At 41.3% G+C, this 25,024-nt stretch overlaps 1 protein-coding gene across 5 annotated transcripts in view; it reads right to left on the bottom strand.

Annotated features, from left to right (window-relative positions):
* Positions 1-24,046, bottom strand: part of LOC139411256 (ADAM metallopeptidase domain 9a) — an 86,942-nt gene extending 62,896 nt beyond the window's left edge. For all 5 annotated transcript variants that reach the window (XR_011634587.1, XR_011634588.1, XR_011634589.1 and 2 more), the window contains exons 1-3: positions 23,603-24,046; positions 14,050-14,153; positions 10,299-10,357 (exon numbers count right to left, since the gene is read on the bottom strand). Coding sequence is in view for 2 of the 5 variants with exons in the window: in XM_071157305.1 (XP_071013406.1) it covers positions 10,299-10,357; positions 14,050-14,153; positions 23,603-23,687 (248 nt within the window). In the remaining 3 variants the exon portion in view is untranslated. The remainder of the gene's footprint in view (positions 1-10,298; positions 10,358-14,049; positions 14,154-23,602) is intronic.
* Positions 24,047-25,024: the final 978 nt, after the last annotated feature.

Raw genomic sequence — 25,024 nt, 5'->3', positions numbered from 1 at the left:
CGCTTGGCATCCAGGCCAAAGAATCTTGTTTCTCATGATCTGAGTCCTTTAGGTGCCTTTTGGCAAACTTCAAGTGGGCTGTCATGTGCCTTTTACTGAAGAATGGCATCCTTTTGGACACTACCATAAATGCCTGGATTGGTGGAGTGCTGCAGAGATGGTTGTCCTTCTGGAAGGTTCTCCCACCCCCACATAGGAACTTTTGAGCTCTGTCAGAGTGACCATTGGGTTCTTGGTCACCTCCCTGACCAATGCCCTTCTTCCCCGATCACTCAGTTTGGCCAGGTGGCCAGCTCTAAGAAGAGTCTTGGTGGTTCAAACTTCTTACATTTAAAGAATGATGGAGACCACTGTTTATGGAAACCTTCAATGGTTTTTTGACACAATCCTGTCTAGCTTTGTGGACAATTCCTTCAACCTCATGTCTCAGTTTTTGCTTTAACATGTACTGTCAATTGTGGGTCCATATATAAAACAGGTGTGTGCCTTTCCAAATCATGTCCAATCAATTGGATTTACCACAGGTGTACTTGAATCAAGTTGAACATCAAGGATGATCAATGGAAACTGGATGCACTTTAGCTCAATTTGAATCTCATAGCAAAGGGTCTGAATATGTAAATAAAAGGTATGATTTTTTATTTTAAATACATTTGCTAAAAAAATAAAAAAATAAAAAAATGCTTTTCAGGATGTTTTATTTATTCAATTTTAGAATAAGGCCGTAACGTAACAACATTTGGAAAAAGTTAAGAGGTCCGAATGCACTATATACTGTAGTCAAAGTTACATTTAGTCATTTTTGCAACATTAAATACATGCTTAATCATGTGGAGATGTATCCTGCCTCGTATTTTGTTTTGGAGAAAATGGGGGTCATGTTTGCAGTAACTGCATAACGTTACTTTAAAACCAAGGTAAATAAAAGCAATTTTTCCTCAGTTCCACGCTACAGTATTAGCAGTTACTGCCTTTTTGCTTGACAGAATAAAGTGTCACTAAAATGAGCAGTTGTGTCATAACACAATGCCCCAGACGTCTCAAGTTGAGGGAGCGTGCAATTGGTATGCTGACTACAGGAATGTCCACCAGAGCTGTTGTCAGATAAGTTTGTTAATTTATCTACCATAAGACAATGTCATTTTAGAGAATTTGGCAGTACGTCCAACCGGCCTCAACCGCAAACCATATGTACCCACACCAGCCCAGGACCTCCACTTCCGGCTTTTTCACCTGCGGGATGGTCTGAGACAAGCCATCCGGATAGCTGATGAAATTGTGGGTTTGTTAGAAACCGTCTCACGGATGGATACTCATCTGCATGCTTGTCCTCATCACCAGGGGTCTTGACCTGACTGCAGTTTGTCGTCGTAACCGATTTCAGTGGGCAAATGCTCACATTCGATAGCCACTGGCACGCTGGAGAAGTGTGCTCTTCACAGATGAATCCCGGTTTCAACTGTAACCAGGCAGATGGCGTTGTGTGGACGAGCAGTTTGCTGACGTCAACGTTGTGAATAGAGTGCCGCATGGTGGCGGTGGGTTATGGGCAGGCATAAACTACGGACAACAAACACAATTACATTTTATCGATGGCAATTTGAATGCACAGATATAGCGTGACTGAGGCCCAATGTCATGCCATTCATCTGCCGCCATCACCTCATGCACAGCCCCATTTCGCAAGGATCTGTACACAATTCCCGGAGGCTGTAAATGTCCCAGTTATTCCATGGCCTGCATACTCAGACGTCACCCATTAAGCATGTTTGGGTTACTCTGGATCAAAGTGTATGACAGCGTGTTCCAGTTCCCAACAATACCCAGCAACGTCGCACAGCCATTGAAAAGGAGTGGGACAACATTCCACAACCAACAGCCTGATCAAATCTATGAAAAAGGAGATGTGTAGCACTGCATGAGGCAAATGGTGGTCACACCAGCTACTGACTGGTTTTCTGATCAACACCCCTTCCTTTTTTTAAGGAATCTGTGGGAATGCAAATATGCATCTATTGGTCAGTCATGTGAATTCGCTAAATTTGGGCATAATGAATTCATTTCAATTGACTGATTTCTTTATATTAACTGTAACTCAGTAAAATCTTGGAAATTGTTGTTTATATTTTAGTTCAGTGTACTTTGACTACATGTTTATACACTCTCCTACTAGAATACCACAGTACAAGCAGACTAATAATAGCGCACAGAAAACAATGAGGCATTGTTGAAGTTTTAAATAAGCTTCGAGTATTTAAAAAAAAAACGATAGCGGCATGTTCATGAAGTCCTCTCTGGGCTGGAGGGGAATAAGTGGGAAGAGGGATCCAATGACCGTGAAGGGGAACCCCTTCCCCTGGAGCACTTCTTGGGGTAACACAAAAGTTAACTGAGCAAAGCTTGGTTTTATTTTTTTTGCCTGATTACGTTTGCCGTTTTACCCGATTTCTGCTCTCACTCTCAAAATCATACTTAGAAAAACAACCAAATTGGATGTGCTTAAACCACATCAGGAGACCACTATTGAGGTCTGTGAAAAATAAAAGAAATAGCATTTTTGGGTGTAGTTACCTTTCAATAGAAGTGCGCACCAGCAAGAGAATGTTGTTTGGTTCGCAATGTTTCTGTAGAGCTCATGTGACTGCAGCATTTTTGAAACAAATGGCCACTGGATTTATGCAAATAATCATTACATAATTCTGCCAGGAAGGCATAGGATACTTTAGGATACTAGTTAACATTTAAATGAGTTTTTTTGGGAAAGCCTTTCCATCTCTACCAGGGTTATCATTAGAATCTTCACTAACAGCTACACAAAGAGTAGACATACGCACGCAGACGGGCATTCCTGTGGCATCTCAGAAATTTGCAGGAAAAAACAAAATCACTAATGTATTTTGTTTATGTCTTATGATTACCTTGGGCAAAATAATTTCCTAATACAGTGCCTTGCGAAAGTATTCGGCCCCCTTGAACTTTGCGACCTTTTGCCACATTTCAGGCTTCAAACATAAAGATATAAAACTATTTTTTTGTGAAGAATCAACAACAAGTGGGACACAATCATGAAGTGGAACGACATTTATTGGATATTTCAAACTTTTTAAACAAATCAAAAACTGAAAAATTGGGCGTGCAAAATTATTCAGCCCCTTTACTTTCAGTGCAGCAAACTCTCTCCAGAAGTTCAGTGAGGATCTCTGAATGATCCAATGTTGACCTAAATGACTAATGATGATAAATACAATCCACCTGTGTGTAATCAATTCTCCGTATAAATGCACCTGCACTGTGATAGTCTCAGAGGTCCGTTAAAAGCGCAGAGAGCATCATGAAGAACAAGGAACACACCAGGCAGGTCCGAGATACTGTTGTGAAGAAGTTTAAAGCCGGATTTGGATACAAAAATATTTCCCAAGCTTTAAACATCCCAAGGAACACTGTGCAAGCGATAATATTGAAATGGAAGGAGTATCAGACCACTGCAAATCTACCAAGACCTGGTCGTCCCTCTAAACTTTCAGCTCATACAAGGAGAAGACTGATCAGAGATGCAGCCAAGAGGCCCATGATCACTCTGGATGAACTGCAGAGATCTACAGCTGAGGTGGGAGACTCTGTCCATAGGACAACAATCAGTCGTATATCGCACAAATCTGGCCTTTATGGAAGAGTGGCAAGAAGAAAGCCATTTCTTAAAGATATCCATAAAAAGTGTCGGTTAAAGTTTGCCACAAGCCACCTGGGAGACACACCAAACATGTGGAAGAAGGTGCTCTGGTCAGATGAAACCAGAATTGAACTTTTTGGCAACAAGGCAAAACGTTATGTTTGGCGTAAAAGCAACACAGCTGAACACACCATCCCCACTGTCAAACATGGTGGTGGCAGCATCATGGTTTGGGCCTGCTTTTCTTCAGCAGGGACAGGGAAGATGGTTAAAATTGATGGGAAGATGGATGGAGCCAAATACAGGACCATTCTGGAAGAAAACCTGATGGAGTCTGCAAAAGACCTGAGACTGGGACGGAGATTTGTCTTCCAACAAAACAATGATCCAAAACATAAAGCAAAATCTACAATGGAATGGTTCAAAAATAAACATATCCAGGTGTTAGAATGGCCAAGTCAAAGTCCAGACCTGAATCCAATCGAGAATCTGTGGAAAGAACTGAAAACTGCTGTTCACAAATGCTCTCCATCCAACCTCACTGAGCTCGAGCTGTTTTGCAAGGAGGAATGTGAAAAAAATTCAGTCTCTCGATGTGCAAAACTGATAGAGACATACCCCAAGCGACTTACAGCTGTAATCGCAGCAAAAGGTGGCGCTACAAAGTATTAACTTAAGGGGGCTGAATAATTTTGCACGCCCAATTTTTCAGTTTTTGATTTGTTAAAAAAGTTTGAAATATCCAATAAATGTCGTTCCACTTCATGATTGTGTCCCACTTGTTGTTGATTCTTCACAAAAAAATACAGTTTTATATCTTTATGTTTGAAGCCTGAAATGTGGCAAAAGGTCGCAAAGTTCAAGGGGGCCGAATACTTTCGCAAGGCACTGTAAGTTCAATACATTTAGTTGACTTCTTGCCAAGTTCAATTCCTTTTTTTAATATATTGTTGAAATCCGTTTGCATTCTCTGCAACACCGATTTTAATGGGCACTATATAGAGTACCAGTCAAAAGTTGACACACCTACCCATTCAAGGTTTTTCTTCTTTATTTTTACTATTGTCTACTTTGTAGAATAATAGAAGACATCAAAACTATGAAATAACATATGGAATCATGTGAGAAAGTAGCCATCATTCTTGAAAGTAACCACCCTTTGCCTTGACAGCTTTGCACACGCTTGGCATTCTCTCAACCAGCTTCATGAGGGAGTAACCTGGAATGCAATTCAATTAACAGGTGTGCCATGTTAAAAGTTTCATTTGTGGAATTTATTTCCTTCTTAATGCGTTTGAGCCAACAAGTTGTGTTGTTGTGACAAGGTGGGGGAGGTATATAGAACATAGCCCTATTTGGTAAAATACCAAGTCCATATTATGGCAAGAACAGCTCAAATAAGCAAAGAGAAACGACAGCATCATTACTTTAAGACATGAAGGTCAGTCAATTAGGGGGAAAAAAATCAAGAACTTAAGTTTCTTCAAGTGCAGATCCAAAAACAATCAAGCGCTATGATGAAACTGGCTCTCATGAGGACCGCTGCAGAGGACAAGTTCCTTAAAGTTAACCGCACCTCAGAATGCAGCCCAAATGAATGCTTCAGAGTTCAGGTAGACATCTCAACATCAACTGTTCAGGGGAGAATCTGTCCCTTGGTCTGATGAGTCCTTAATTTGAGATGTTTGTTTCCAACCGCTGTGCCTTTGTAGGTAAATGGATGACTTGGCCAGGTTAGTTTTACCCTACTGATGATGTGTTGTTGCAATATTAATAGTAAGGTAAGACTACCACATCGACATCATACATGAGTTCATGTGTGGTTCCCACCGTGAAGCATGGAGGTGGTGGTGTGATAGTGCTTTGCTGGTGACACCGTCAGTGATTTATTTAGAATTCAAGGCACACTTAACGAGCATGGCTACCACAGCATTCTGCAGCGATATGCCATCCCATCTGGTTTGCGTTTAGTGGGACTATAATTAGTTTTTCAACAGGACAATGACCCAAAACACATCTCTAGACTGTGTAAGGGATATTTGACCAAGGAGAGTGGAGTGTTGCATCAGATGACCTGGCCTCCACCATCACCAGACCTCAACCCAATTGAGATGGGTTGGGATGAGTTGGACCGCAGAGTAAATGAAAAGCAGCCAACAAGTGCTCAGCATATATGGGAACTCCTTCAAGACTGTTGGAAAAGCATTCCAGGTGAAGCTGGTTGAGAGAATGCCAAGAGTGCTCAAAGCTGTCAAGACAAAGGGTGGCTACTGAAGAATCTCAAATATAAAATATATTTTGATTTGTTTTAACACTTTGTTACTACATGATTCCATATGTGTCATTTCATAGTTTGGACGTCTTCACTATGATTCTACAATGTAGAAATAAAGAAAAATCCTTGAATGAGTAAGTGTGTCCCAACTTTTGACTGGTACTGTATATCTGCCGTTGATATGGCAATGTAGGAGGATAGAGTACTTTAGAGCAGCCAGGAGTGTGTCTTTGGTAATGGGACGAAGGGCACTCCTTGAAAACAAGAGAAAAACAAGCAAAACGCAGGTACAAGCAAAATGCAGGTACAGTAATGCATGTGAATAATGAAAACACATTAGGGGGAAAAAAAACTAAAATATTTCAAAGCACGCTCAGTAGACCCTTTAAAAACCCTTTATTCATAGGCTACTTTTGGCTGATGACCAGGATAAAAAGACGCACCTATGTGATGCTGCTAAACCAGCCTTGATTATTAAGGGGAGGGTAGGCTGTGATTGGTTTTTAAATCAATATAAACGAAAATGGGGGGAAAGCAATCGTTTATCAATATTCAAAAAGGCACTCGCACATCTGAGCAATCTTTTTTTTACAGGTCATGGTTGAACAAGATGAAGGAAAAAGGAAATCGCACACTGCTTGATAGTATCTCTGATCTTTAATAAGCTTAAGTTTCGGCCTTTATCCAGCTCTGACGAAGGCCGTGAGGCCGATACGTAAGCTTATTAAAGATCAGTGATACTATCAAGAGCAGCGTAATGTTTATCAATATGAAATTCACTGGCCCAAAAGGCACAGCTCTCTTTCCATGGGAACTGTGCATCATGGTTGGATAGGCTGCACTTCCTCACTCAAAATCCATGTCATTATCAACTGCGTTACCGTTAAGACCTGTTTTTTGTGGCTCTTAAAACAGTCACATTCGCGTAGCATGAAATTGTCACTTTTGCCCTCGTTTTTAAGGACACACATCAAATATTGTCACCCCTCCCACCTCACAATAGCAGACAATTAGCATACGCTCTTTGGCAGGGTATTTTTTTATGAACAACAGAGCCTATAAGAACAGAACTCTATCATTTAACTGCATCTGTAACTTCTGGCCATGTCCTTGGCTGACAACAATTGAGCTGACAAACTTAGTCTCCTAAGCAGGTAGTGTTAACAACTAGAAAATAGTCAACTCTGCATTTCTCTGTCAAAGTGCACAATTTCAGAAAACCCTCAAGTTTGCCATGGGGGCAGCTCTCCAAAAGACAAACTACAAGTGTACCTTTGGATTCCGATATCACTATGAGGAAAGCGTCACTGTAGCTTTAACAGACTGGTAGTAGAGCACTGTGCCTCTTAGCCACGCAGTGTGCAGGATAACATGGCATAATGGACCTAGCCACAGACCAGCCTAACGCAAATTCATTTGGGGGCTGCTCTGCAACTTTTATAGATGAAACAGAATTGCTGCGGTGTATATTGAATTGCTTCATAAACCATTCCTTTCAAAAGGTCTAATGGGCTGCAGGCCGAGTTGCCCACGCGTAGGCCCTTGCACTCTGCCCCATCCCTGGTCAGGAACAACCTCTCACATCACTTGACAGGAGTGCTATTGGACAGGAGTGCTATTGGACAGTTGCTGAATCCCAAAATCAACCCCTAACCCCTGGTTACTCCTGCAGAAATAAATCACAGATATTGTCATTACTGCACCTTGACTTCTAAATAAGCTAGGTTGAGTTTAACATATTGCTAATACTAACTACGAGAGAAACACAACAGAATAGTGGCCGAGTGCCTCTGACCAGAATATCGTCCGCCAAATTCTGTTCATTTTCCAACAAATCCTACATGCAGGGGATTGGGGGCTAGAGGTAGATTTGAAATCAGTGTGTGATACTGCTATACTAAAACCCTGTCAATAACCATCTGCATGACTGTTGTTAAAGATATTTAAGGAACACCATTACATTTAATCACTTTAAATTAGATACCGGGATATTTGGAAATCGCCACGGGAAGGTATTTTTTAAATAAATTGCAATATTTGTAGATACTTTAGGTAAATACCTGCAGTCAATTTAGACTGCAGGTATAAGTTTAGAGATACAGTTCATTGCGTTCTTCATATCACCTGTCACAATAACTTCATAACGAAAAATCATTGGTAGTCCCAGTCACGTGGTGTTTGTTAACAAGCACACAACGACAAGATCGGAGCCTTGTGAGTCACTCACTGTTGTGCAGCACTCACCAGGTGATCGAGTTAGAATATGGAATTCACAACTAAACGTTTGCCAGCTAGACATCTTATACCTATTAAGTTAACTGTCAAAAATGTGCTAACTGCTCTACAGTTGTGCATTTGGTTTGCTAATTTAGTAGCCAGATGGCAATCTAGCTAAGTGGTTAGCTTCTTCCAAAATCAAGCTTATTTTGGTAACAGCAAAGAATCCCATCCTGGATCAAGAGCCTTGCTGTCTAATATACTGCTCAAAAACATAAAGGGAACACTTAAACAACAATGTAACTCCAAGTCAATCACACTTCTGTGAAATCAAACTGTCCACTTAGGAAGCAACACTGATTGACAAATTTCACATGCTGTTGTGCAAATGGAATAGACAACAGGTGGAAATCATAGGCAATTAGCAAGACACCCACAATAAAGGAGTGGTTCTGCAGGTGGTGACTACAGACCACTTCTCAGTTCCTATGCTTCCTGGCTGATGTTTTGGTCACTTTTGAATGCTGGCGGTGCTTTCACTCTAGTGGTAGCATGAAACGGAGTCTACAACCCACACAAGTGGCTCAGGTAGTGCAGCTCATCCAGGATGGCACATCAATGCGAACTGTGGCAAGAAGGTTTGCTGTGTCTGTCAGCGTAGCGTCCAGAGCATGGAGGCGCTACCAGGAGACAGGCCAGTACATCAGGAGATGTGGAGGAGGCCGTACGAGGGAAACAACCCAGCAGCAGGACCGCTACCTCCGCCTTTGTGCAAGGAGGAGCAGGAGGAGCACTGCCAGAGCCCTGCAAAATGACCTCCAGCAGGCCACAAATGTGCATGTGTCTGCTCAAACGGTCAGAAACAGACTCCATGAGGGTGGTATGAGGGCCCGACGTCCACAGGTGGGGTTGTGCTTACAGCCCAACACCGTGCAGGACGTTTGGCATTTGCCAGAGAACACCAAGATTGGCAAATTCGCCACTGGCGCCATGTGCTCTTCACAGATGAAAGCAGGTTCACACTGAGCACATGTGACAGACGTGACAGTCTGGAGACGGCATGGAGAACGTTCTGCTGCCTGCAACATCCTCCAGCATGACCGGTTTGGCGGTGGGTCAGTCATGGTGTGGGGTGGCATTTCTTTGGGGGGCCGCACAGCCCTCCATGTGCTCGCCAGAGGTAGCCTGACTGCAATTAGGTACCAAGATGAGATCCTCAGACCCCTTGTGAGACCATATGCTGGTGCGGTTGGCCCTGGGTTTCTCCTAATGCAAGACAATGCTAGACCTCATGTGGCTGGAGTGTGTCAGCAGTTCCTGCAAGAGGAAGGCATTGATGCTATGGACTGGCCTGCCCGTTCCCCAGACCTGAATCCAATTGAGCACATCTGGGACATCATGCCTCGCTCCATCCACCAACGCCACGTTGCACCACGGACTGTCCAGGAGTTGGCGGATGCTTTAGTCCAGGTCTGGGAGGAGATCCCTCAGGAGACCATCCGCCACCTCATCAGGAGCATGCCCAGGCGTTGTAGGGAGGTCATACAGGCACGTGAAGGCCACACACACACACTACTGAGCCTCATTGGGACTTGTTTTAAGGCCATTACATCAAAGTTGGATCAGCCTGTAGTGTGGTTTTCCACTTTAATTTTGAGTGTGACTCCAAATCCAGACCTCCATGGGTTGATAAATTTGATTTCCATTGATAATTTGTGTGATTTTGTTGTCAGCACATTCAACTATGTAAAGAAAAAAATTATTTAATAAGAATATTTCATTCATTCAGATCTAGGATGTTTTATTTTAGTGTGTAACATGTTTTATTTACTTGTATAACTTAATGATCTGGGATATCTGTCCTGCAAATACTTGGGTCAGAGGATGGATAAAATGTACGCAAAGTGCTTGTTAGTAGTTAGTTAACATTCTCCATTGGATGTGTACTTGTTAGCATTGCTAAGCTTTGGATTAGAGGATCAGTGGGGTTTGAAAATAGCGCCCCTTGTATTCAGTGCCGGTATTAACGAATATCCCAGTATGGCGCAAGGTCGGTATGAAGGTATGACAATCTGGATACCGCCTAAGCCTATCTACAAGAGAAGACAAAGGAGAACATGGGAGGGTAATACGTACTCATTCTTCTCCAGGACAACAACGTGCTCTTTTCCCATGGCACTGATGATATAGGACACCTGTAAAAGCAAAGACAACTGGAGTCATTTCAATGCTGGATTTGGATGGACAAACAAAGCGGAGTGGCAGGATAACTCAGTCATTGGGTGCATTCATTAGTGCACACCGTAGCAAAACATTTTGCAATGAGAAACACGCTGCAACAAAAACAAGCATTTCTTATTGAAAACGTTCAGGCTAGTACCTCCCTGTTTCAGGCAGTTTGCTTTCAATTGGTTCCTAGTGAATGAACCCAGTACTTAGGTGTGTAACCAACAGACCCCAGAGGAATGAAAGCAAGCAAGTAGTACTTGGATGCCTGTCGATGTATAAACATGGGCTATATGACTCACCAATCAAGGCAAACCAAATAAAAGCAAGACCAAAGCTATTTGTAGATGTCTTCAAGATGCTGTCATTGAAGCAGAGAAAATAGAAGGCAGTCAGTCAGTGCCCTCGGTCTGGAGTCAGAATTTCTTAATAGGTTAAATGCTGTCTAGCCTAAAAGGACATTGACAGTGCCTCAGAGGCACTGTGTGTTGTGAAACCCTGTGAAGAGACTAATTTTGACACAGTTATTCCAGTGAATCAGAATCGTCTCTTGGTTACAGATTAATCACTTTCATCGAGGCGCAAACCCTCGAGATGCATTTGAAGGCCGAAAACAGTAAACACTGGTCATCTTGAATGCTCCACCAACAATTTAGTAGTTCTTGTTTTTTTGAAACAGTGTTTTGGTCAATAGACCTTCATCAGGGTTTACAGAGGTTGCGTCCCAAATGGCACCCCATCCCCATTCCCTACATAGTGCACTACTTTAGACCAGGACCCATAGGGCTCCGGTAAAAAGTAGTGTACTATATAGGGAATAGGGTGTCATTTGGGAAGCAGCCTCAGAGGCATGACAGATGGTTGAACTGTGTAATTGTGCCACTAGTCTCTGACCTTTTAATCATGACATTAGGAGGCTGCAGAGAGGAAGACCAGTTGTAACTGGAGGCAGATTAGATAGTTTAGTTTTGCTGATGCCAGTCAGTCAGTGCAAGCGTGTGTGCTTGTCTGAGTGAGTGAGTGAATTAGTGACAAAAACATATATTTCCTTGTTGACAGAGGTAGATGAGGTTGGGGTAGGGCAGGGAGATAAGGCCAAAATATAGTATGGTATTTTTCAAATATGATGGTATTTTATGTTTTTGATTAATAAAAGCTCTAAATTTGCTTTATGAGTAGTGCGTGACCCTACAGTGGCAACATATTCTAAATTATTTCAAATGGGTCTTTCTCCATTCGGATTGTTTTATACTGTTCAATTCAACTTCAACCTAAAATCATTTCCTGCATTTCCATCAATTTCTGCACTCACTTGAAACCATTTCCACACTGCCACGATATGGGCAAAAATACTAGGCCTTAGTTTTAACCAAATGTTGCAATTGCGATTTAGATCAAAACACTTGGGTGAACTTATGTAATCATGGAAATAGAATGTTTATTTTAATTCTATAGTTAAAATATAAATAATGGTGGGCACTTTGATTAGTGTTGTTTGACATGACAACAAATTAAAATACCATGGACGAGTTATTGTGACAGGGTAGGCTCCAAAGTGATGTTCAGTGTTTCCTAGGGGACCCTATAAATATTTGGCCAAATTAAATCTTTATTTACATAGCCAACATTTTCATGCTTCGCCTATTCCTCTTTGATTTAGAAGATACTGTTGCACAAACATGCTGATTTAAGCCTCCACCAGTACTGGTATCAGGCTGTATTAGCTAGTTACGTTTGCTCTGACACAGTACTTTTATTAGCTAGTTAGCTAACTAGCGATTAGCATTAGTGGCTAACATGATTTAGCTTAACTTGCTAAGAAAATACAAACTTGTTGTTTGCAGGAGTAAGAAACACAATCTAATATTGTAATTATAGAACGCTTATGGATTTATATTGTCATCGACATTGTTGCATTGACCATGCAGAATGAAATCATGTGTCTCGTGGTCAAGCAACAACAAATGCACTCCTTGAGTGACTAGATCTCTGTGTGTGTGTGTGTGTGTGTGTGTGTGAGAGGACACAAGTAGTGGAGTAAACTCTAACAATGGACGTTACACACAGCGTATCACATTTAACAAACCAAACATTAAAATACCGTTATAGAAGGTGAAGTAAAAACCCAAACCGGTCTGTGCATAAATACCAGTATATAGTAAAATACAGTATACTGCCCAGCCCTAGGTTGGGTGTAGGGGACCAATAAAGACAGGGCCAGGTCTGCAGCTGTCAACTTGATTCACTGGCCTTGTATTTACTTGGAAGACCGTCATTGTAAAAAAAAAATCTTAACTGACTCGCCAGGTTAAATAAAAAAAATATACATTTTTAAAAATACTCTAGAAAACAGGAGAAAAGCCCTTGTTTGTTTGTGCCATATAGCAGGTGTGACATGAGGTGGAGGCTAAACACAGGTGTTGGTGCTTTTTCAGACTCCTCCTACCCCCCCATAGTGTGTAGGCATCTGTTTCTCACAGATGGTTCCTGTAAAAAATCCACAGCACGGCTGGAGGGAGAAGTTTTGGCATAGGCTAGAGGTGCTCTGGACAGGTGTTCTAGATGCTGTCAATTCCATGTCAATTCCATTGCGTCAGCCATTTTGAGGCTGACTGACATTCCCCTAGCACTGTCTAGCACTCCCCCCCCCCCCCCCCCCCCCAGTGCCTTCTAGTCCCAGGATAACTGAGGCCAACACCCATCCATCCATCCATCCACACACCACAGCCAAAAACTGATATTCACCCTCATCTTCAACCACCCAGGGTTTATGACTGCAATGCCTTGAGTTAGCAAATTCACCATATTTTAGGGAGTGGGAAGAGATAGACAAGATGACAGAGAGGGTAGAGAGAGAATGTGTCACAAAGCAGTAGGCCAGGTTCGAACTCATGCCGACCACTAGAGGCTAGACCATCCAAGCCATGCAAATTAATAAACTCCAGTCACTTATGTAAGGGTGCACATACACTACATTTTAGTCATTTTTAAGAGTGACTTACAGGAGGAACTAGGATTGAGAACCTAGGGTTAAGTGCCTTGCTCAAGGGCAGAGATTTTTCCCCTAGTCCACAAAGAAATGAGAGCTCTTTTGTCTGAACACACCCTCAAAACGTTCACACTCCTTCATACGGAATTCTCACATTTCACCCACTCCTCAAAGTCTCTACGAAAGGGGGGGAGGGGGGCTGTCTGTTTGGAAGGCAACATGCTCCAACACGCTATCCAGGAAGGAAAAGCAGCTAATACACAACCATAGTAAAAACTCTGGTTCATCCACTGTCTTGAGAGTCTAGAACATAAAACCAGCGACTCCCAGAATTCGAAGATGTGACATCACAGACAATCTACAAACAAAATGTGGAGGATGGCTTTTCAGAGTACAAATACTGTAGAGTTCTTTCTTATTCAGAGTTTGAGGTCAGAGTGAATAGGAAGTGGCAGTGGGCTACCTAGAAATATTACCACGCTGACATTTCCTGCCAGAGTTGTTAGAGAGCTGGAGAGGAGAGGGAGAGAGAGAGACAGGGATCCCAAAACAGGGAGGGAAGTCAGGAGGAAACTAACTCACTATCAGCACCACACACACTGATAAACGCTGACAGCAAGGACTGAACAGCAGCAACAATGCTTTCTCTCTGTATGTATTGCCGTGGTTTACCTGGTTAGAATCTGAACTATCCATGTCTCTCCTCTGCTTCCCAAAGCGCTTGGGTATGGTGACTTCATATGAGGAGAACTGCGAGGTCTGATGCGATGCTGACCCTACAAGAGGAATAACACCATTATGACTGTTATATTGTGCATAGTATTGCAATAGATCATCAACAGACAGTTACATTAGTCATTTCAGAGGACCATAACAGTAGTCAAGGAGCAGTGTGGTATCAAAGCAGTCATACCTTAGAAATACATTGCCAATGTGAGAAATATTTTTCAGTCTACGCTACTGTATATGGTCATGTTTATAGCAAATCATTTATATTCATTCAACTGCTACGTGACCTACTGAGGCTTTGTGAGTGAGAGGGAGAGACCACTGTTTCACTGGAGGCTTGAGGTCAGGGCAAAGAGCAGGGAAAAATACAGGCATCTTCCATCCCCCTCACAGTCAGGAAAACTGCTCTCTGAAGATATGAAATAGAAGTGCTGATGATGCTAACCCCACACAGTCTCTCCGGCTGCCCGACGTCAAGCATACGTTTGGGCCTGGTTGCCAACACTGCGCTGGCTCACAGCCTGGCCCCTCCTGTGTGAGTGTCCTTCCCAAACACAAAAGGACAACTGACTCTTTTACTTCTTCTCACCTGAGCTGCCTTGTGGGGTGGCCTATAGAGAATGAGTCGTAGAACAAATAGTACTATAAATATTTGCTCAAACTTAACATCTAGCAAATTGATTAATTATTCTTTGAGTCGAAAAACAACAGATTATATAGTAGGCAGATGTACCATGTCTGGTTTGGGGAAAATATTGGTAGATCGTCGTCTTAGTTCGGGATGAGAGCAATCCTACACGGAGATACATTTTGTGAGAGATGGACAACAAACAATTACAATCTCTTCAAACAGTGGCCAAATAATTTTTGTTGTAGAGATTAGCAATAAAATAGGCATTCTTTCGTTTATTCTGTCACCTGGCTTGTGGGGGTCATTGGTGTTTCCTGAAAGGCTAAATGGAAGGAAAATGCCACACAATCCCATAGGGCTACATGATGTACAGTAGAGTCCCAACACTCCGTTCAAGGAAAGGCTAAACTCACTGACAGGGAAAGATGTTTGTAATTAAACAGTGACGCATATAAGCAGCTGAGCCCCTAGGACATGTTGCTCAGTTTACAAAAAATACTGGTGGATAACAAACATGTGCATAGGGCCTACAAACATGAAATAGGGACTATTATCTGACATATCCTATTAGTTAATGTTAGGCATAGATGCTGTTTTCCAAACTCTCCAGGTTATATGACAACATAAAAGACAGTAGGTTGTGTGTGAACAGCAGACAGGAATATGATGAGCCTGGTCAACAATAACATCACTGTCTCTTTGGTTCTTTTGTCTAGTAAAGGCCAATGGGTGTGTGGAGATGTAACTGTGTAGTGAAACTCCGCCTGTCACACTTTCCATGGAGTGTCACCTCGTTGCTTCAACCCACACGAAGCAACGGGCCAAGGTTCCGGTCTAGGATCACGGTTTTGACTGCTCCTACAGTCTTGCGTCGGTACTGCACTTTAACTGATGCTCAGTCTAGAAAAAACATTTCCATAGATGGCCACAGTTTCTGACTTCCCTATCTTAATAGAAATGTTCTTATGTATATTTTGTGCACAAAGGTGATGACTAGATTTATTCCTCATCACTCACAGCCAAATATATTAACATTTGATAATCAGCCCCAGGCTGTGTCACAACCAGCAGTGATCGGGAGTCCCATAGGCCCAGCGTCGTCCAGGTTAGGGGAGGGTTTGGTCATCAATGTAAATAAGAAAGTTAACTGGCTTGACTAGTTAAATAAAATAAAAAGTTAATGTCTGCCATGTTTTTGGACAACGGAATGTTATCACTGTTCACGCTGCTCCCTGTGCACATTGAGTGCTAGTGCATGTGAAGTTGTTTATATGCAACCCGGATATAGCCGGTCCCTGAATCGGCATACGCAATCGAGAGTAGACTACGTTGAAAACAATCTCCAGTTCTTTATACCTCAGTGGGTTGGAGGGGATGGTGAGGTCTGTGTTGACGAGTAAAAATGGCAACCTTGTCACATCCTGTTGGAGTGTACATCTGTGCTGGATTTTGGAACAATCTACATCAATTACTCAACATCCTTACAGGTTTTGAAACGATCAAGTTGCCCAGACTGGTCTACTATGGTTGCATCTTGGACAACAAAAAAACTAAACAACCAAGGTCGATGTAACATACAGTAAGGGCTTTGTCCCTGCTCAACAAACACACACTTACATAACCACAACATGCCATTAGGCTTGGTTTGTTTGTCACAGAAAGGGGACCTTCACCATTAAATTAATTTTCCTGGCTACGGCCAAACTCTACACCACACCCATGAACGTTAGTTTCTTCTCCACAATGAGTATTGATCTAGGTACCTCCGACCCTTCAAATGTGAACACTTTGGGGCCATCTGGTTGGTTCAGAAACCAATGGGTTAGGCCAGAACACGTGGGTAAAGCGATGGTTTGAAAATTTGTCATTGGCTTTGATACTCTGATTGGTTAGACAATCCAATCGCTGATTACTTTTTTTTTTTTATACATCACCCCTCGTCACCACATACAACTTCAATGATGGCAGTCTAACACAGAACCCAAACTGGCTGCGCGGTGCGCCATCGTCCATAAATGTATTTTGTCCCCCCACACCAAACGCGATCATGACACGCAGATTAAAATATCAAAACAAACTCAACCAATTATATTAATTTGGGGACAGGTCGAAAAGGGATTAAACATTTATGACAATTTAGCTAGTTAGTTTGCACATGCTAGCTAATTTGTCCATTTTAGCTAGCTTGCTTTTGCTAGCTAATTTGTCCTGGGATATAAACATTGAGTTGTTATTTTACTTGAAATGCACAAGGTCCTCTACTCAGACAATTAATCCACACATAAAACGGCCAACTGAATCGTTTCTCGTCATCTCTCTTCCTTCCAGGCCTTGACTTTTGACTTTATATTGCGATTGGCAACTTCCATAAATTAGGTGCATTACCGCCACTGACCTTGTTCGTCTTTCAGTCACCCACGTGACTATAACCAGTGAGGAGATGGGAGAGGCAGGACTTGCAGAGCGATCTGCGTAAGAAATAGAACTGATTCTATTTTAGCCCTTGGCAATGCAGACGCTGGTTGGCGCGCATGAGCAGTGTGGGTCAAACATTTTATGATATAGATTTCTACATTTATTTTGCAAAGTGACGCGAGCAATGTAGTCAGCCTGTAAGTCTAAAGTATGTAGCGAACGACAGAGCAGCGGAAGAATAAAGTGTGAGTCGTCAAGCTATAAATGAATGCCTTGCATCTAGGAAATTAACAACTGTATGGTAGGCCGATTAGCTCTCTATATCATCACAAACACTGACCCTACACACCTCCAGTCCCTGCTCACTCCGGTGCCCATGCCATCTGTCCATCCAATGATATTATCTGATTTGATTGATACTTTTAGGAAACACTGTCGCAGGAAAAACTAATAGCTGAAAACTCCCATGACCCACCACCACTTCCTGTTGAGGATGCATCCCAAATGGCACCCCACTCCCTTTAAAAGTACAATACTTTTGACCAGAGCCCTCTGGACCCTGGTCAAAAGTAGCACACTATAGGGAAGAGGGCCATTTGGAACACGTCTCAATGGGCATAGTCGTGTCTGGCTTTGAAGCAAAAGTGGCATTAAGTCCGCAACAAATGAAATTGGCACATTTAGGATAATATTGAGACGGATAATATTGAGACGGAATATAATATTGAGACGGATGTAGGCTAGACAGAAGATCCGATCCGCTTGCTTACAGCTGCACTAGGTTCAGACAGGCCTCCTGTTTAGATTAAGACACTGCGGAGCTGGCACTAGACATGGGACAATTCGGGTATATTTTCTGAGCCATTATCCCCCAGAGAAGATTGAACGACGGCAGTTCTGGAAAAACGAGCACTTTGTCATCATGCTAAGTAGCAGAATCCACAGCAGCCATTTTTGGAATGGCACTAGAACATAGCGTTGAACAACAAAAGGATAGTCAGCCAATCAAATAAATTTTATTTTGACATTTCCACAGATGTAGTCCGCATGGAGCCTGATTGGCTGACTATACTTTGTAGATCAACCCAATGTTTTAGTGCAGGCGTCTTAAACATCAGCCCAAAAAAAATCCACGTATTTTATCATCAGGTGAATGATGATAGCAAGGAGAAGTAATCAACATATTAAAATGAATAGATTTGGTAGACAGTGTTGGGGAAGCTACTGTAAAAATACAGTTTAACAAGCTACAAATTACTTCACACTGGAAGAAGTTAAGCTACAATTAAGAAAATATACTTTAAAAGTTTTTGAAAAAGTAGTTCACTACATCTAAACTGTTTTGTGATAAATTCTTAAATCTAAAACTGAAATATCAAAGACTATAAATTGCAATAACAGATCACACTGGAATAAGATGTTAAAATAATGTGTAATTAAGCCTATTAAAACACAAACTGTTCCAAGTGACAATTAAGCAGGTCTGAAGCAGTTTAAACAAAGGTTAGCCATGTGTTTGCAAAAATGTATGTCCAAGTCAAGAAAGCGTACCAGCAGCACTTGCCACACTGGTAGCCTATTCGCAGGTGCTTTTTCAAAGCCTTTGTCAGTCACTCCAGTGAGTAATTGACTCCAATGAGTAATTTGCTCAACATTATTGCAGAGAAGATATTCCCTTTTCTACTGTAGGTATGGAATTCAAAATGTTTTAATTCAGTTGTTGCTAGCAATATTCATTTAAAAAAAACACATTTTCTTGTGAACCCCTAGCCCCCGGTTAAATACCCCTGTTCTAGGGCCATTACAAAATGACTACTGTGGCATCTGCTACTTAGCATGAGGACGAAAAGTAGGGTTGGGAGATATGGCTTGAAAATCCTCAACATTTCTTCCAACTTACAGGCAAATCACAATATATTTAGAGTACCAGTCATTCAATTGTTTCTTTATTTTTACCATTTTCTACATTGTAGAATAATAGTGAAGACATCAAAACTATGACAAACACATACGGACTCATGTAGTAACAAAAAAAAAAAAAAAAAAAAGTTAACCAAATCAAAATATATTTTATATTTTAAATTCTTCAAAGGAGTCACCCTTTGCACACTCTGTTATTTCATAGTTATGTCTTCACTATCATTCTACAATGTAGAAAATAGTAAAAATAAAGAACACATACAAGGATTTAAAACTTTTGACCAGCAGAGTGTGTATATAGAACCAGCATAGATTTAAGTATGAATTGGATTGAGCAATAAAAGCCCCACCTTCATTCCGTAGGCTTGGATCTGCACTGTGCAGCTGTTGCAAGAGCACATTTTTCACTGGCTGTCCACTGTTTTCAAAAACAAAGAATGATAGGCAGCTTAAACTTCTTGAATTCAACCCATTATTGGGTTCAAATACACATTGAGATTTGTGAACAGCCATCCACAACAACCACAATCCATAAGGCGCAAATAGCTAAATGAGAGAGCAGCAGAGTGATTCACATCAATGCGCTATGTAGATATCAATATGAAGTGATATCAGTATCGCCGTAGACTACACCATTGCAGTCATCCTTACCTCAGAGTTTATTCAAGTTGGATCATCTTTGGATGCCGACAGCAGTCGCAACTTTGGAAGACATAGCTTGGACTGTAGCCTACAAAAGCCTATAACTGTTATTTTCCTGCAATCCATCAAACCCATTTGGTGCGTCATCATAGTGGTCTCTGACTTGTGGTAAGACTTTCTCAGGTGGAACAAACCTAAACTTGCGCCTTTTTTCAATGCTGATTTGAATGTCATTGAGAAAACAGAATTTAAAAGTAATCCTCTAGTTTTTCAAAAGTATTTGTAATCTTATTACAATATTTTTTGCTGGTAACGTAGTTACCGTTCTTTGGAAATCCGTTACTCCCCAACCCTGATGCTCCTAACAGTACTTAGTAACGCAATGCTGTGCGCAACAAGTTGAGCATTCATTTTCCAGAATCAAGGTTCATTGATACTCTTGTTTTAGTAGTATGCTCTGCACACAATGAGTTGTGTGACATAAAAAGGTATCGTTAGAAAGGTTAACTTCCATTTTACAGTAAAATAATGTCTCAATGTGCTTCAGTGTCCATATGACCGATTATGTTAGACCAAACCTCAAATAGCAAGTTGAAACAGCTTGTCAGAGAGGAAGAATTCCTCTCATCATTGTTGTTGTGAGTGGCGGGGGCTTGGTGTGTGCGTGTAAACAGAGAGGAAGAGGCAAAGCGAGAGGTTTCACTCTCCCTAAAATCTTTCCAAAACAATCCCAATGCATTTATATGGGTTTATTTTAGACCTAAGCTTGTCGCCTGCCTTAGGGACAACAATTCCCATTGTTAGGGCGGAGACATATGCATCTCATCATTATATACAGATACCTCGTGTAAATGGGAAGGTACACACAGCACAGAATGAGTGAAGGAGATAAGACATCATGAGTGGAAAAAAATCAAACTATAACAGCGTTAATTCTTGCAACACAGGCATTTGGAATACCGTGAAAAAACAAATTCTAATTAATCTAAGTAATTCAATATAAATCGCCCAGCCCTAACAAAGAGGGAAGTACATTTTTTTTAAAGTCTTTCAATCTTCTCTGTTTAACAGTTGGGTTAATGGGACATTTCAATACCATTTCTCAACCCTGGATAGAGGTACGTTTTCCGACCCATATCTGGCGCCATCTCCACTGTGTGTTAATCTAAACAGGAGGCTTGTTCAAACCTAGTGCAGCTGTAAGCAAGTGGATTGGATATGCTGGCTAGATGTAAGTCCTTATAAAAAGGTGGTAAGTGTGTAAAGTGTGTACACAACCCTGTCCAGTCCAACATAGCAAGCTTGGTAATATAGGCCTAAGTGCTGACAGTAGCCTACAGACTCTATTGAAAGTGGACTAATATTACACCTGACCAAGATAACTGTTGAAAATGTTCACTTGTGGGAGTTTGTTAGCTATATCAGGGGTCTTCAACCTTTTCTTTTCCAGGGACCCCCTCCCAGGCAAACCGGCAACTCAGGGACTGTATCACACTTCAGCAAAAACATTAATGTTTCCAGTCTTGTCTATACAGGTGAATGGCAATGGCAAGGAGAAGTAACTAACATTTTAAAAATAATAGATTTGGTAGACAGTTGGAGAAATATATATAGTTAACCAAGCTACCAATTACTTTACACTGGAAGAAGATACGCTACACTATATATAGTTTACTTTGTTTCTTTGAAAAAGTAGTTCACTACATCCAAACTACTTTCTGATAAATTATCATATCTAAATCTAAAATAAATTACATAGACTATGAATTGCAATAACAGATCACTCTGGTGTCAGGTGTTAACAGAATGTGTAATTAAGCCTATTAAAATACAAACATGGTTTCAAGTAACAATTAGGCAGGTCTGAAACCCAAAAATAAAAAGGAAATTGTCTACTCACCCAGATCTTATTTTATCAAAACAAATAGCATGCAGTTCCAGTATTTAGCTACACCACTACAACATAAAATGTATTAACTACTGAAAACAATTGCAAGATTTGAATGTAGTTCAACTAACACCAAGCTACTGCAAAGTGTAGTTATATTACAAGTTGAACTACATGCAGTTTAGTACTACAACACCGGTAGACAGTTTATTTTGACCTCCCCCATAATTGGAATTGGAAGTGTAAACTAACATATCTTTCTAACTAATAGACTAACTCAAAACACATTTTCACTGAGAGCAGCTGTTTAAACAAAGGTTACCCATGTGTTGCCAAAAATGTATTTCCAAGTCAAGAAAGCTTACCAGCAGCACTTGCCACACTGGTAGCCTATTCACAGGTGCTTTGTCAAAGCCTATGTCAGATACTCCAGTGAGTAATTGGCTCAAATGAGGATAATTTGCCCAATATTAAGAGTTGATAAATAAAGTTGACATTATTAGAAAGATATTATCCTATTTTCTACTGTATGTATGCAATTCAAAATAGTTTTTTTTCTGTTATTGCTAGCGATATTCATAAAAACATTTTGCGGACCCCCAGTTGAATACCCATGAGCGATATGATTGGGTTTATGAGGTTTCAAAGCTTTTGATAGCCTTGGGCTACTATAATTGTACCAATGACACATGGCAATACTCATAAGGCCTTGGTGGTTAATTAAGGTGTTACTAATATAAAACAGCAGTGTAGTTTAAAATAACTTGATTCCACTAATTAGGGACTTTTCTTTTAAAGGTGAAACACCAATTCCACTAGTGTTGCTCACGGTAATGTTGTAACCAACACACTGGTCAAATAATGACGTCTAGGAAGTAGAAAGCTCATGGTAGCGTAGTTAGCACTTCTATTACTAGACTGGGCCAACTACTTCCATTACTAGACTGGGCCGTGTATCTGTCTGGATTGAGAAAACATTCAAAGCACGTGCAGGGTAGTAGTTCAATTGTGTGCAACTGCAGCCCGCAATTCGGGGTGCTCATGCATGTGGGCATTTATGAATCTGCAGGAACACCCCCTCGCGCATCCCATTGGTTCCTTCATAAACTCTCCGCCTCGTGCACACATCTTCGTGACACTTTTGAATGTGGATCGAAAGGGAAATAAAAATAACATTCACCACCGTGTAACGGAGTCCTCTTTGCTAGCGAGTGGGAGCGATACCGATAGACAGCGTCCTTCGCTCCCGCTTTCACAGGACTACTGGAAAACAGTGCCCGAAAGGCGGAGACGAAGGTCACCCTCTTCCGGTCGCCCCCTGCCTCTCGCTAGTACAGCAGACAGGGGCAGGAGCGACACTGTGTGCTAACTTACTAGGTAACTAGCACACGGTGTCTCCCCCGCTTACCGCTAGCTACGCAGGTATAGGTATGAGCTAGCTAACAGTACTAGCAGACAATGTCACCCTCGCCCCAACCTGCTGTGTACCAGTGTCCCCCTTAGGAGTAGTTGGCTAAGCTAGCACAATATCTTTCGCTAGACAGTATGTAGTAGATATAGGTAGTTACCGTCTTGTCCCCCCTCTTCTGAGGTGTATCAGCGGTTGGCATCCAACATTATCGTGCATTAGCGTCATCTACTGTAGTGGACCGTCCATGTACTGGTGTCATAGCTTAACAAGTTACCAATATTAGTATAAAGAGGGGTTCCTACAGATGCAGGAACGCCCCTAATAGCGGGCTGCAGTTGCACCCTTCTCATATAGTTAGCCAAATTCTAGAATCCCTCTTGCTACATAGTAGCGGTCGTTACCACATTAACAAAGTAATAAACCACGACTACTACCCCTCTTAAAATTATGACCCAAAAGCAACATTTTATATATACATTTTTACGATATACAATTTGGACTTTGTGACTGGAAACCTAGAATATCAGAGAAGGAAAGCCGCTCGGGCTATGTTGTAGCCGTTGCTCGCTATAATGTAACGTTCACTCACCCTCGCTGCAGTCGCCAAGCCCATTGAGTAAAGCGATGACACAAATTGCTTTAAAGCACGGATGGGACAATAATGGCATACCCATGTTTATCTAATTGTCAACAAAATATCGAAGTAGGGATCTTCTTATCCAGGCGTTGCCTTCCAAGCAATTACGAAGTGCCTTCTCCACATTCTGTAAAAATCCTTTAGACAATTACCTTGCCATATCGTAACAACTATTGCTAGCTCACCAACAAGCAACTGCTTTACTGCTGCTGGCTTTGGCTCTTTTCAGACGATAGATCTAGCAGGATCGCATGATCAGTGACTATAATAGTGAACAATAATGCAGATTTACTAATCTTTTTTAATCGAGTTTCGTTTTAGATCAAATGAGTCCTAATGTCATATCCAGTAAACCCGAATAGAATGGATAAAACAGCGCATGCGTGTTGATGCGTCAGACTTTGTAGTGCGGTCGTCACTAGCTGCCAGTAAGTCATATTTCCCTCCCATTTATAACCCATAACGCTGATCTCAAATGAAGACCAAAAAGTATGTTTTTTCTTGAAATTTTACGATATACAATTTTGACTTTGTGGCTGTGTTATCTAGTGGAAATCCCTAGGCGCGTAGCAACCAAAATAACATAGCTCGTCTGTGACAGTTGCATGCACTAAATTATGTGCATAATATAACGTTACGAAAAGCACAAATATAACTACTATTAAAGGTTTAGGTAACAGTGTCGCTGGCACTTGATAGTTTTGATATAACCAACCTGAAAAACCAGGTGTGCTGAATTTAGGCAATTAGAGAACTGATCAATAAGCCCAGTTTGTCTGGTGCGTTGCTTAGTTGGAAGAAAACTGCAATACCTGCGACACTCAAGGAACAGGGATGCCTACCACAAAAATATCTACGTGTTTAGAAGGACCAGTTCTTTATTGCTAGTCCCTTGAACTCAGCCAATGGCTGAGCAGAGCAGATGTCAGAGACATTTTGTGATTCTCCTGCCGGTTTCCACTAGACAACACAACCACAAAGTATAATTGGCTACAGAAATGTACTGTTTGGTGAGGTTTAAAATCAGATTTTAAGGAGATCATTTGTAGAAATGGGCGGGGTTTAGCCATAATTATGACTTGTGGCAATGTTAACTAGTGACGTCCTTCTCTGCCTCCTTTTTTGTCTTTATTTATTAACAAACATTAACAAAACAAAAGAGGAATAGTCACATGCAAAAATGCATACATAACATTTGTCACATTGCCAGTAATCCTACACAAACAAATCATATTAATTAATAATACTACAGGTTGATTGCCTTGTTTTTCATTTTAGTTAAAGTAGTCCCATATTGTTTAAATTCATTTACAAAGTGAATCAGACCATTTGCATTTGTGAATATGAAATGTACCCATTATTATTAGCAGTTGA

This window comes from Oncorhynchus clarkii, chromosome 6 (genome assembly GCF_045791955.1).
Source record: "Oncorhynchus clarkii lewisi isolate Uvic-CL-2024 chromosome 6, UVic_Ocla_1.0, whole genome shotgun sequence".
Lineage (NCBI taxonomy): Eukaryota > Metazoa > Chordata > Actinopteri > Salmoniformes > Salmonidae > Oncorhynchus > Oncorhynchus clarkii.
This window is presented reverse-complemented; position numbering and strand designations above follow the sequence as displayed.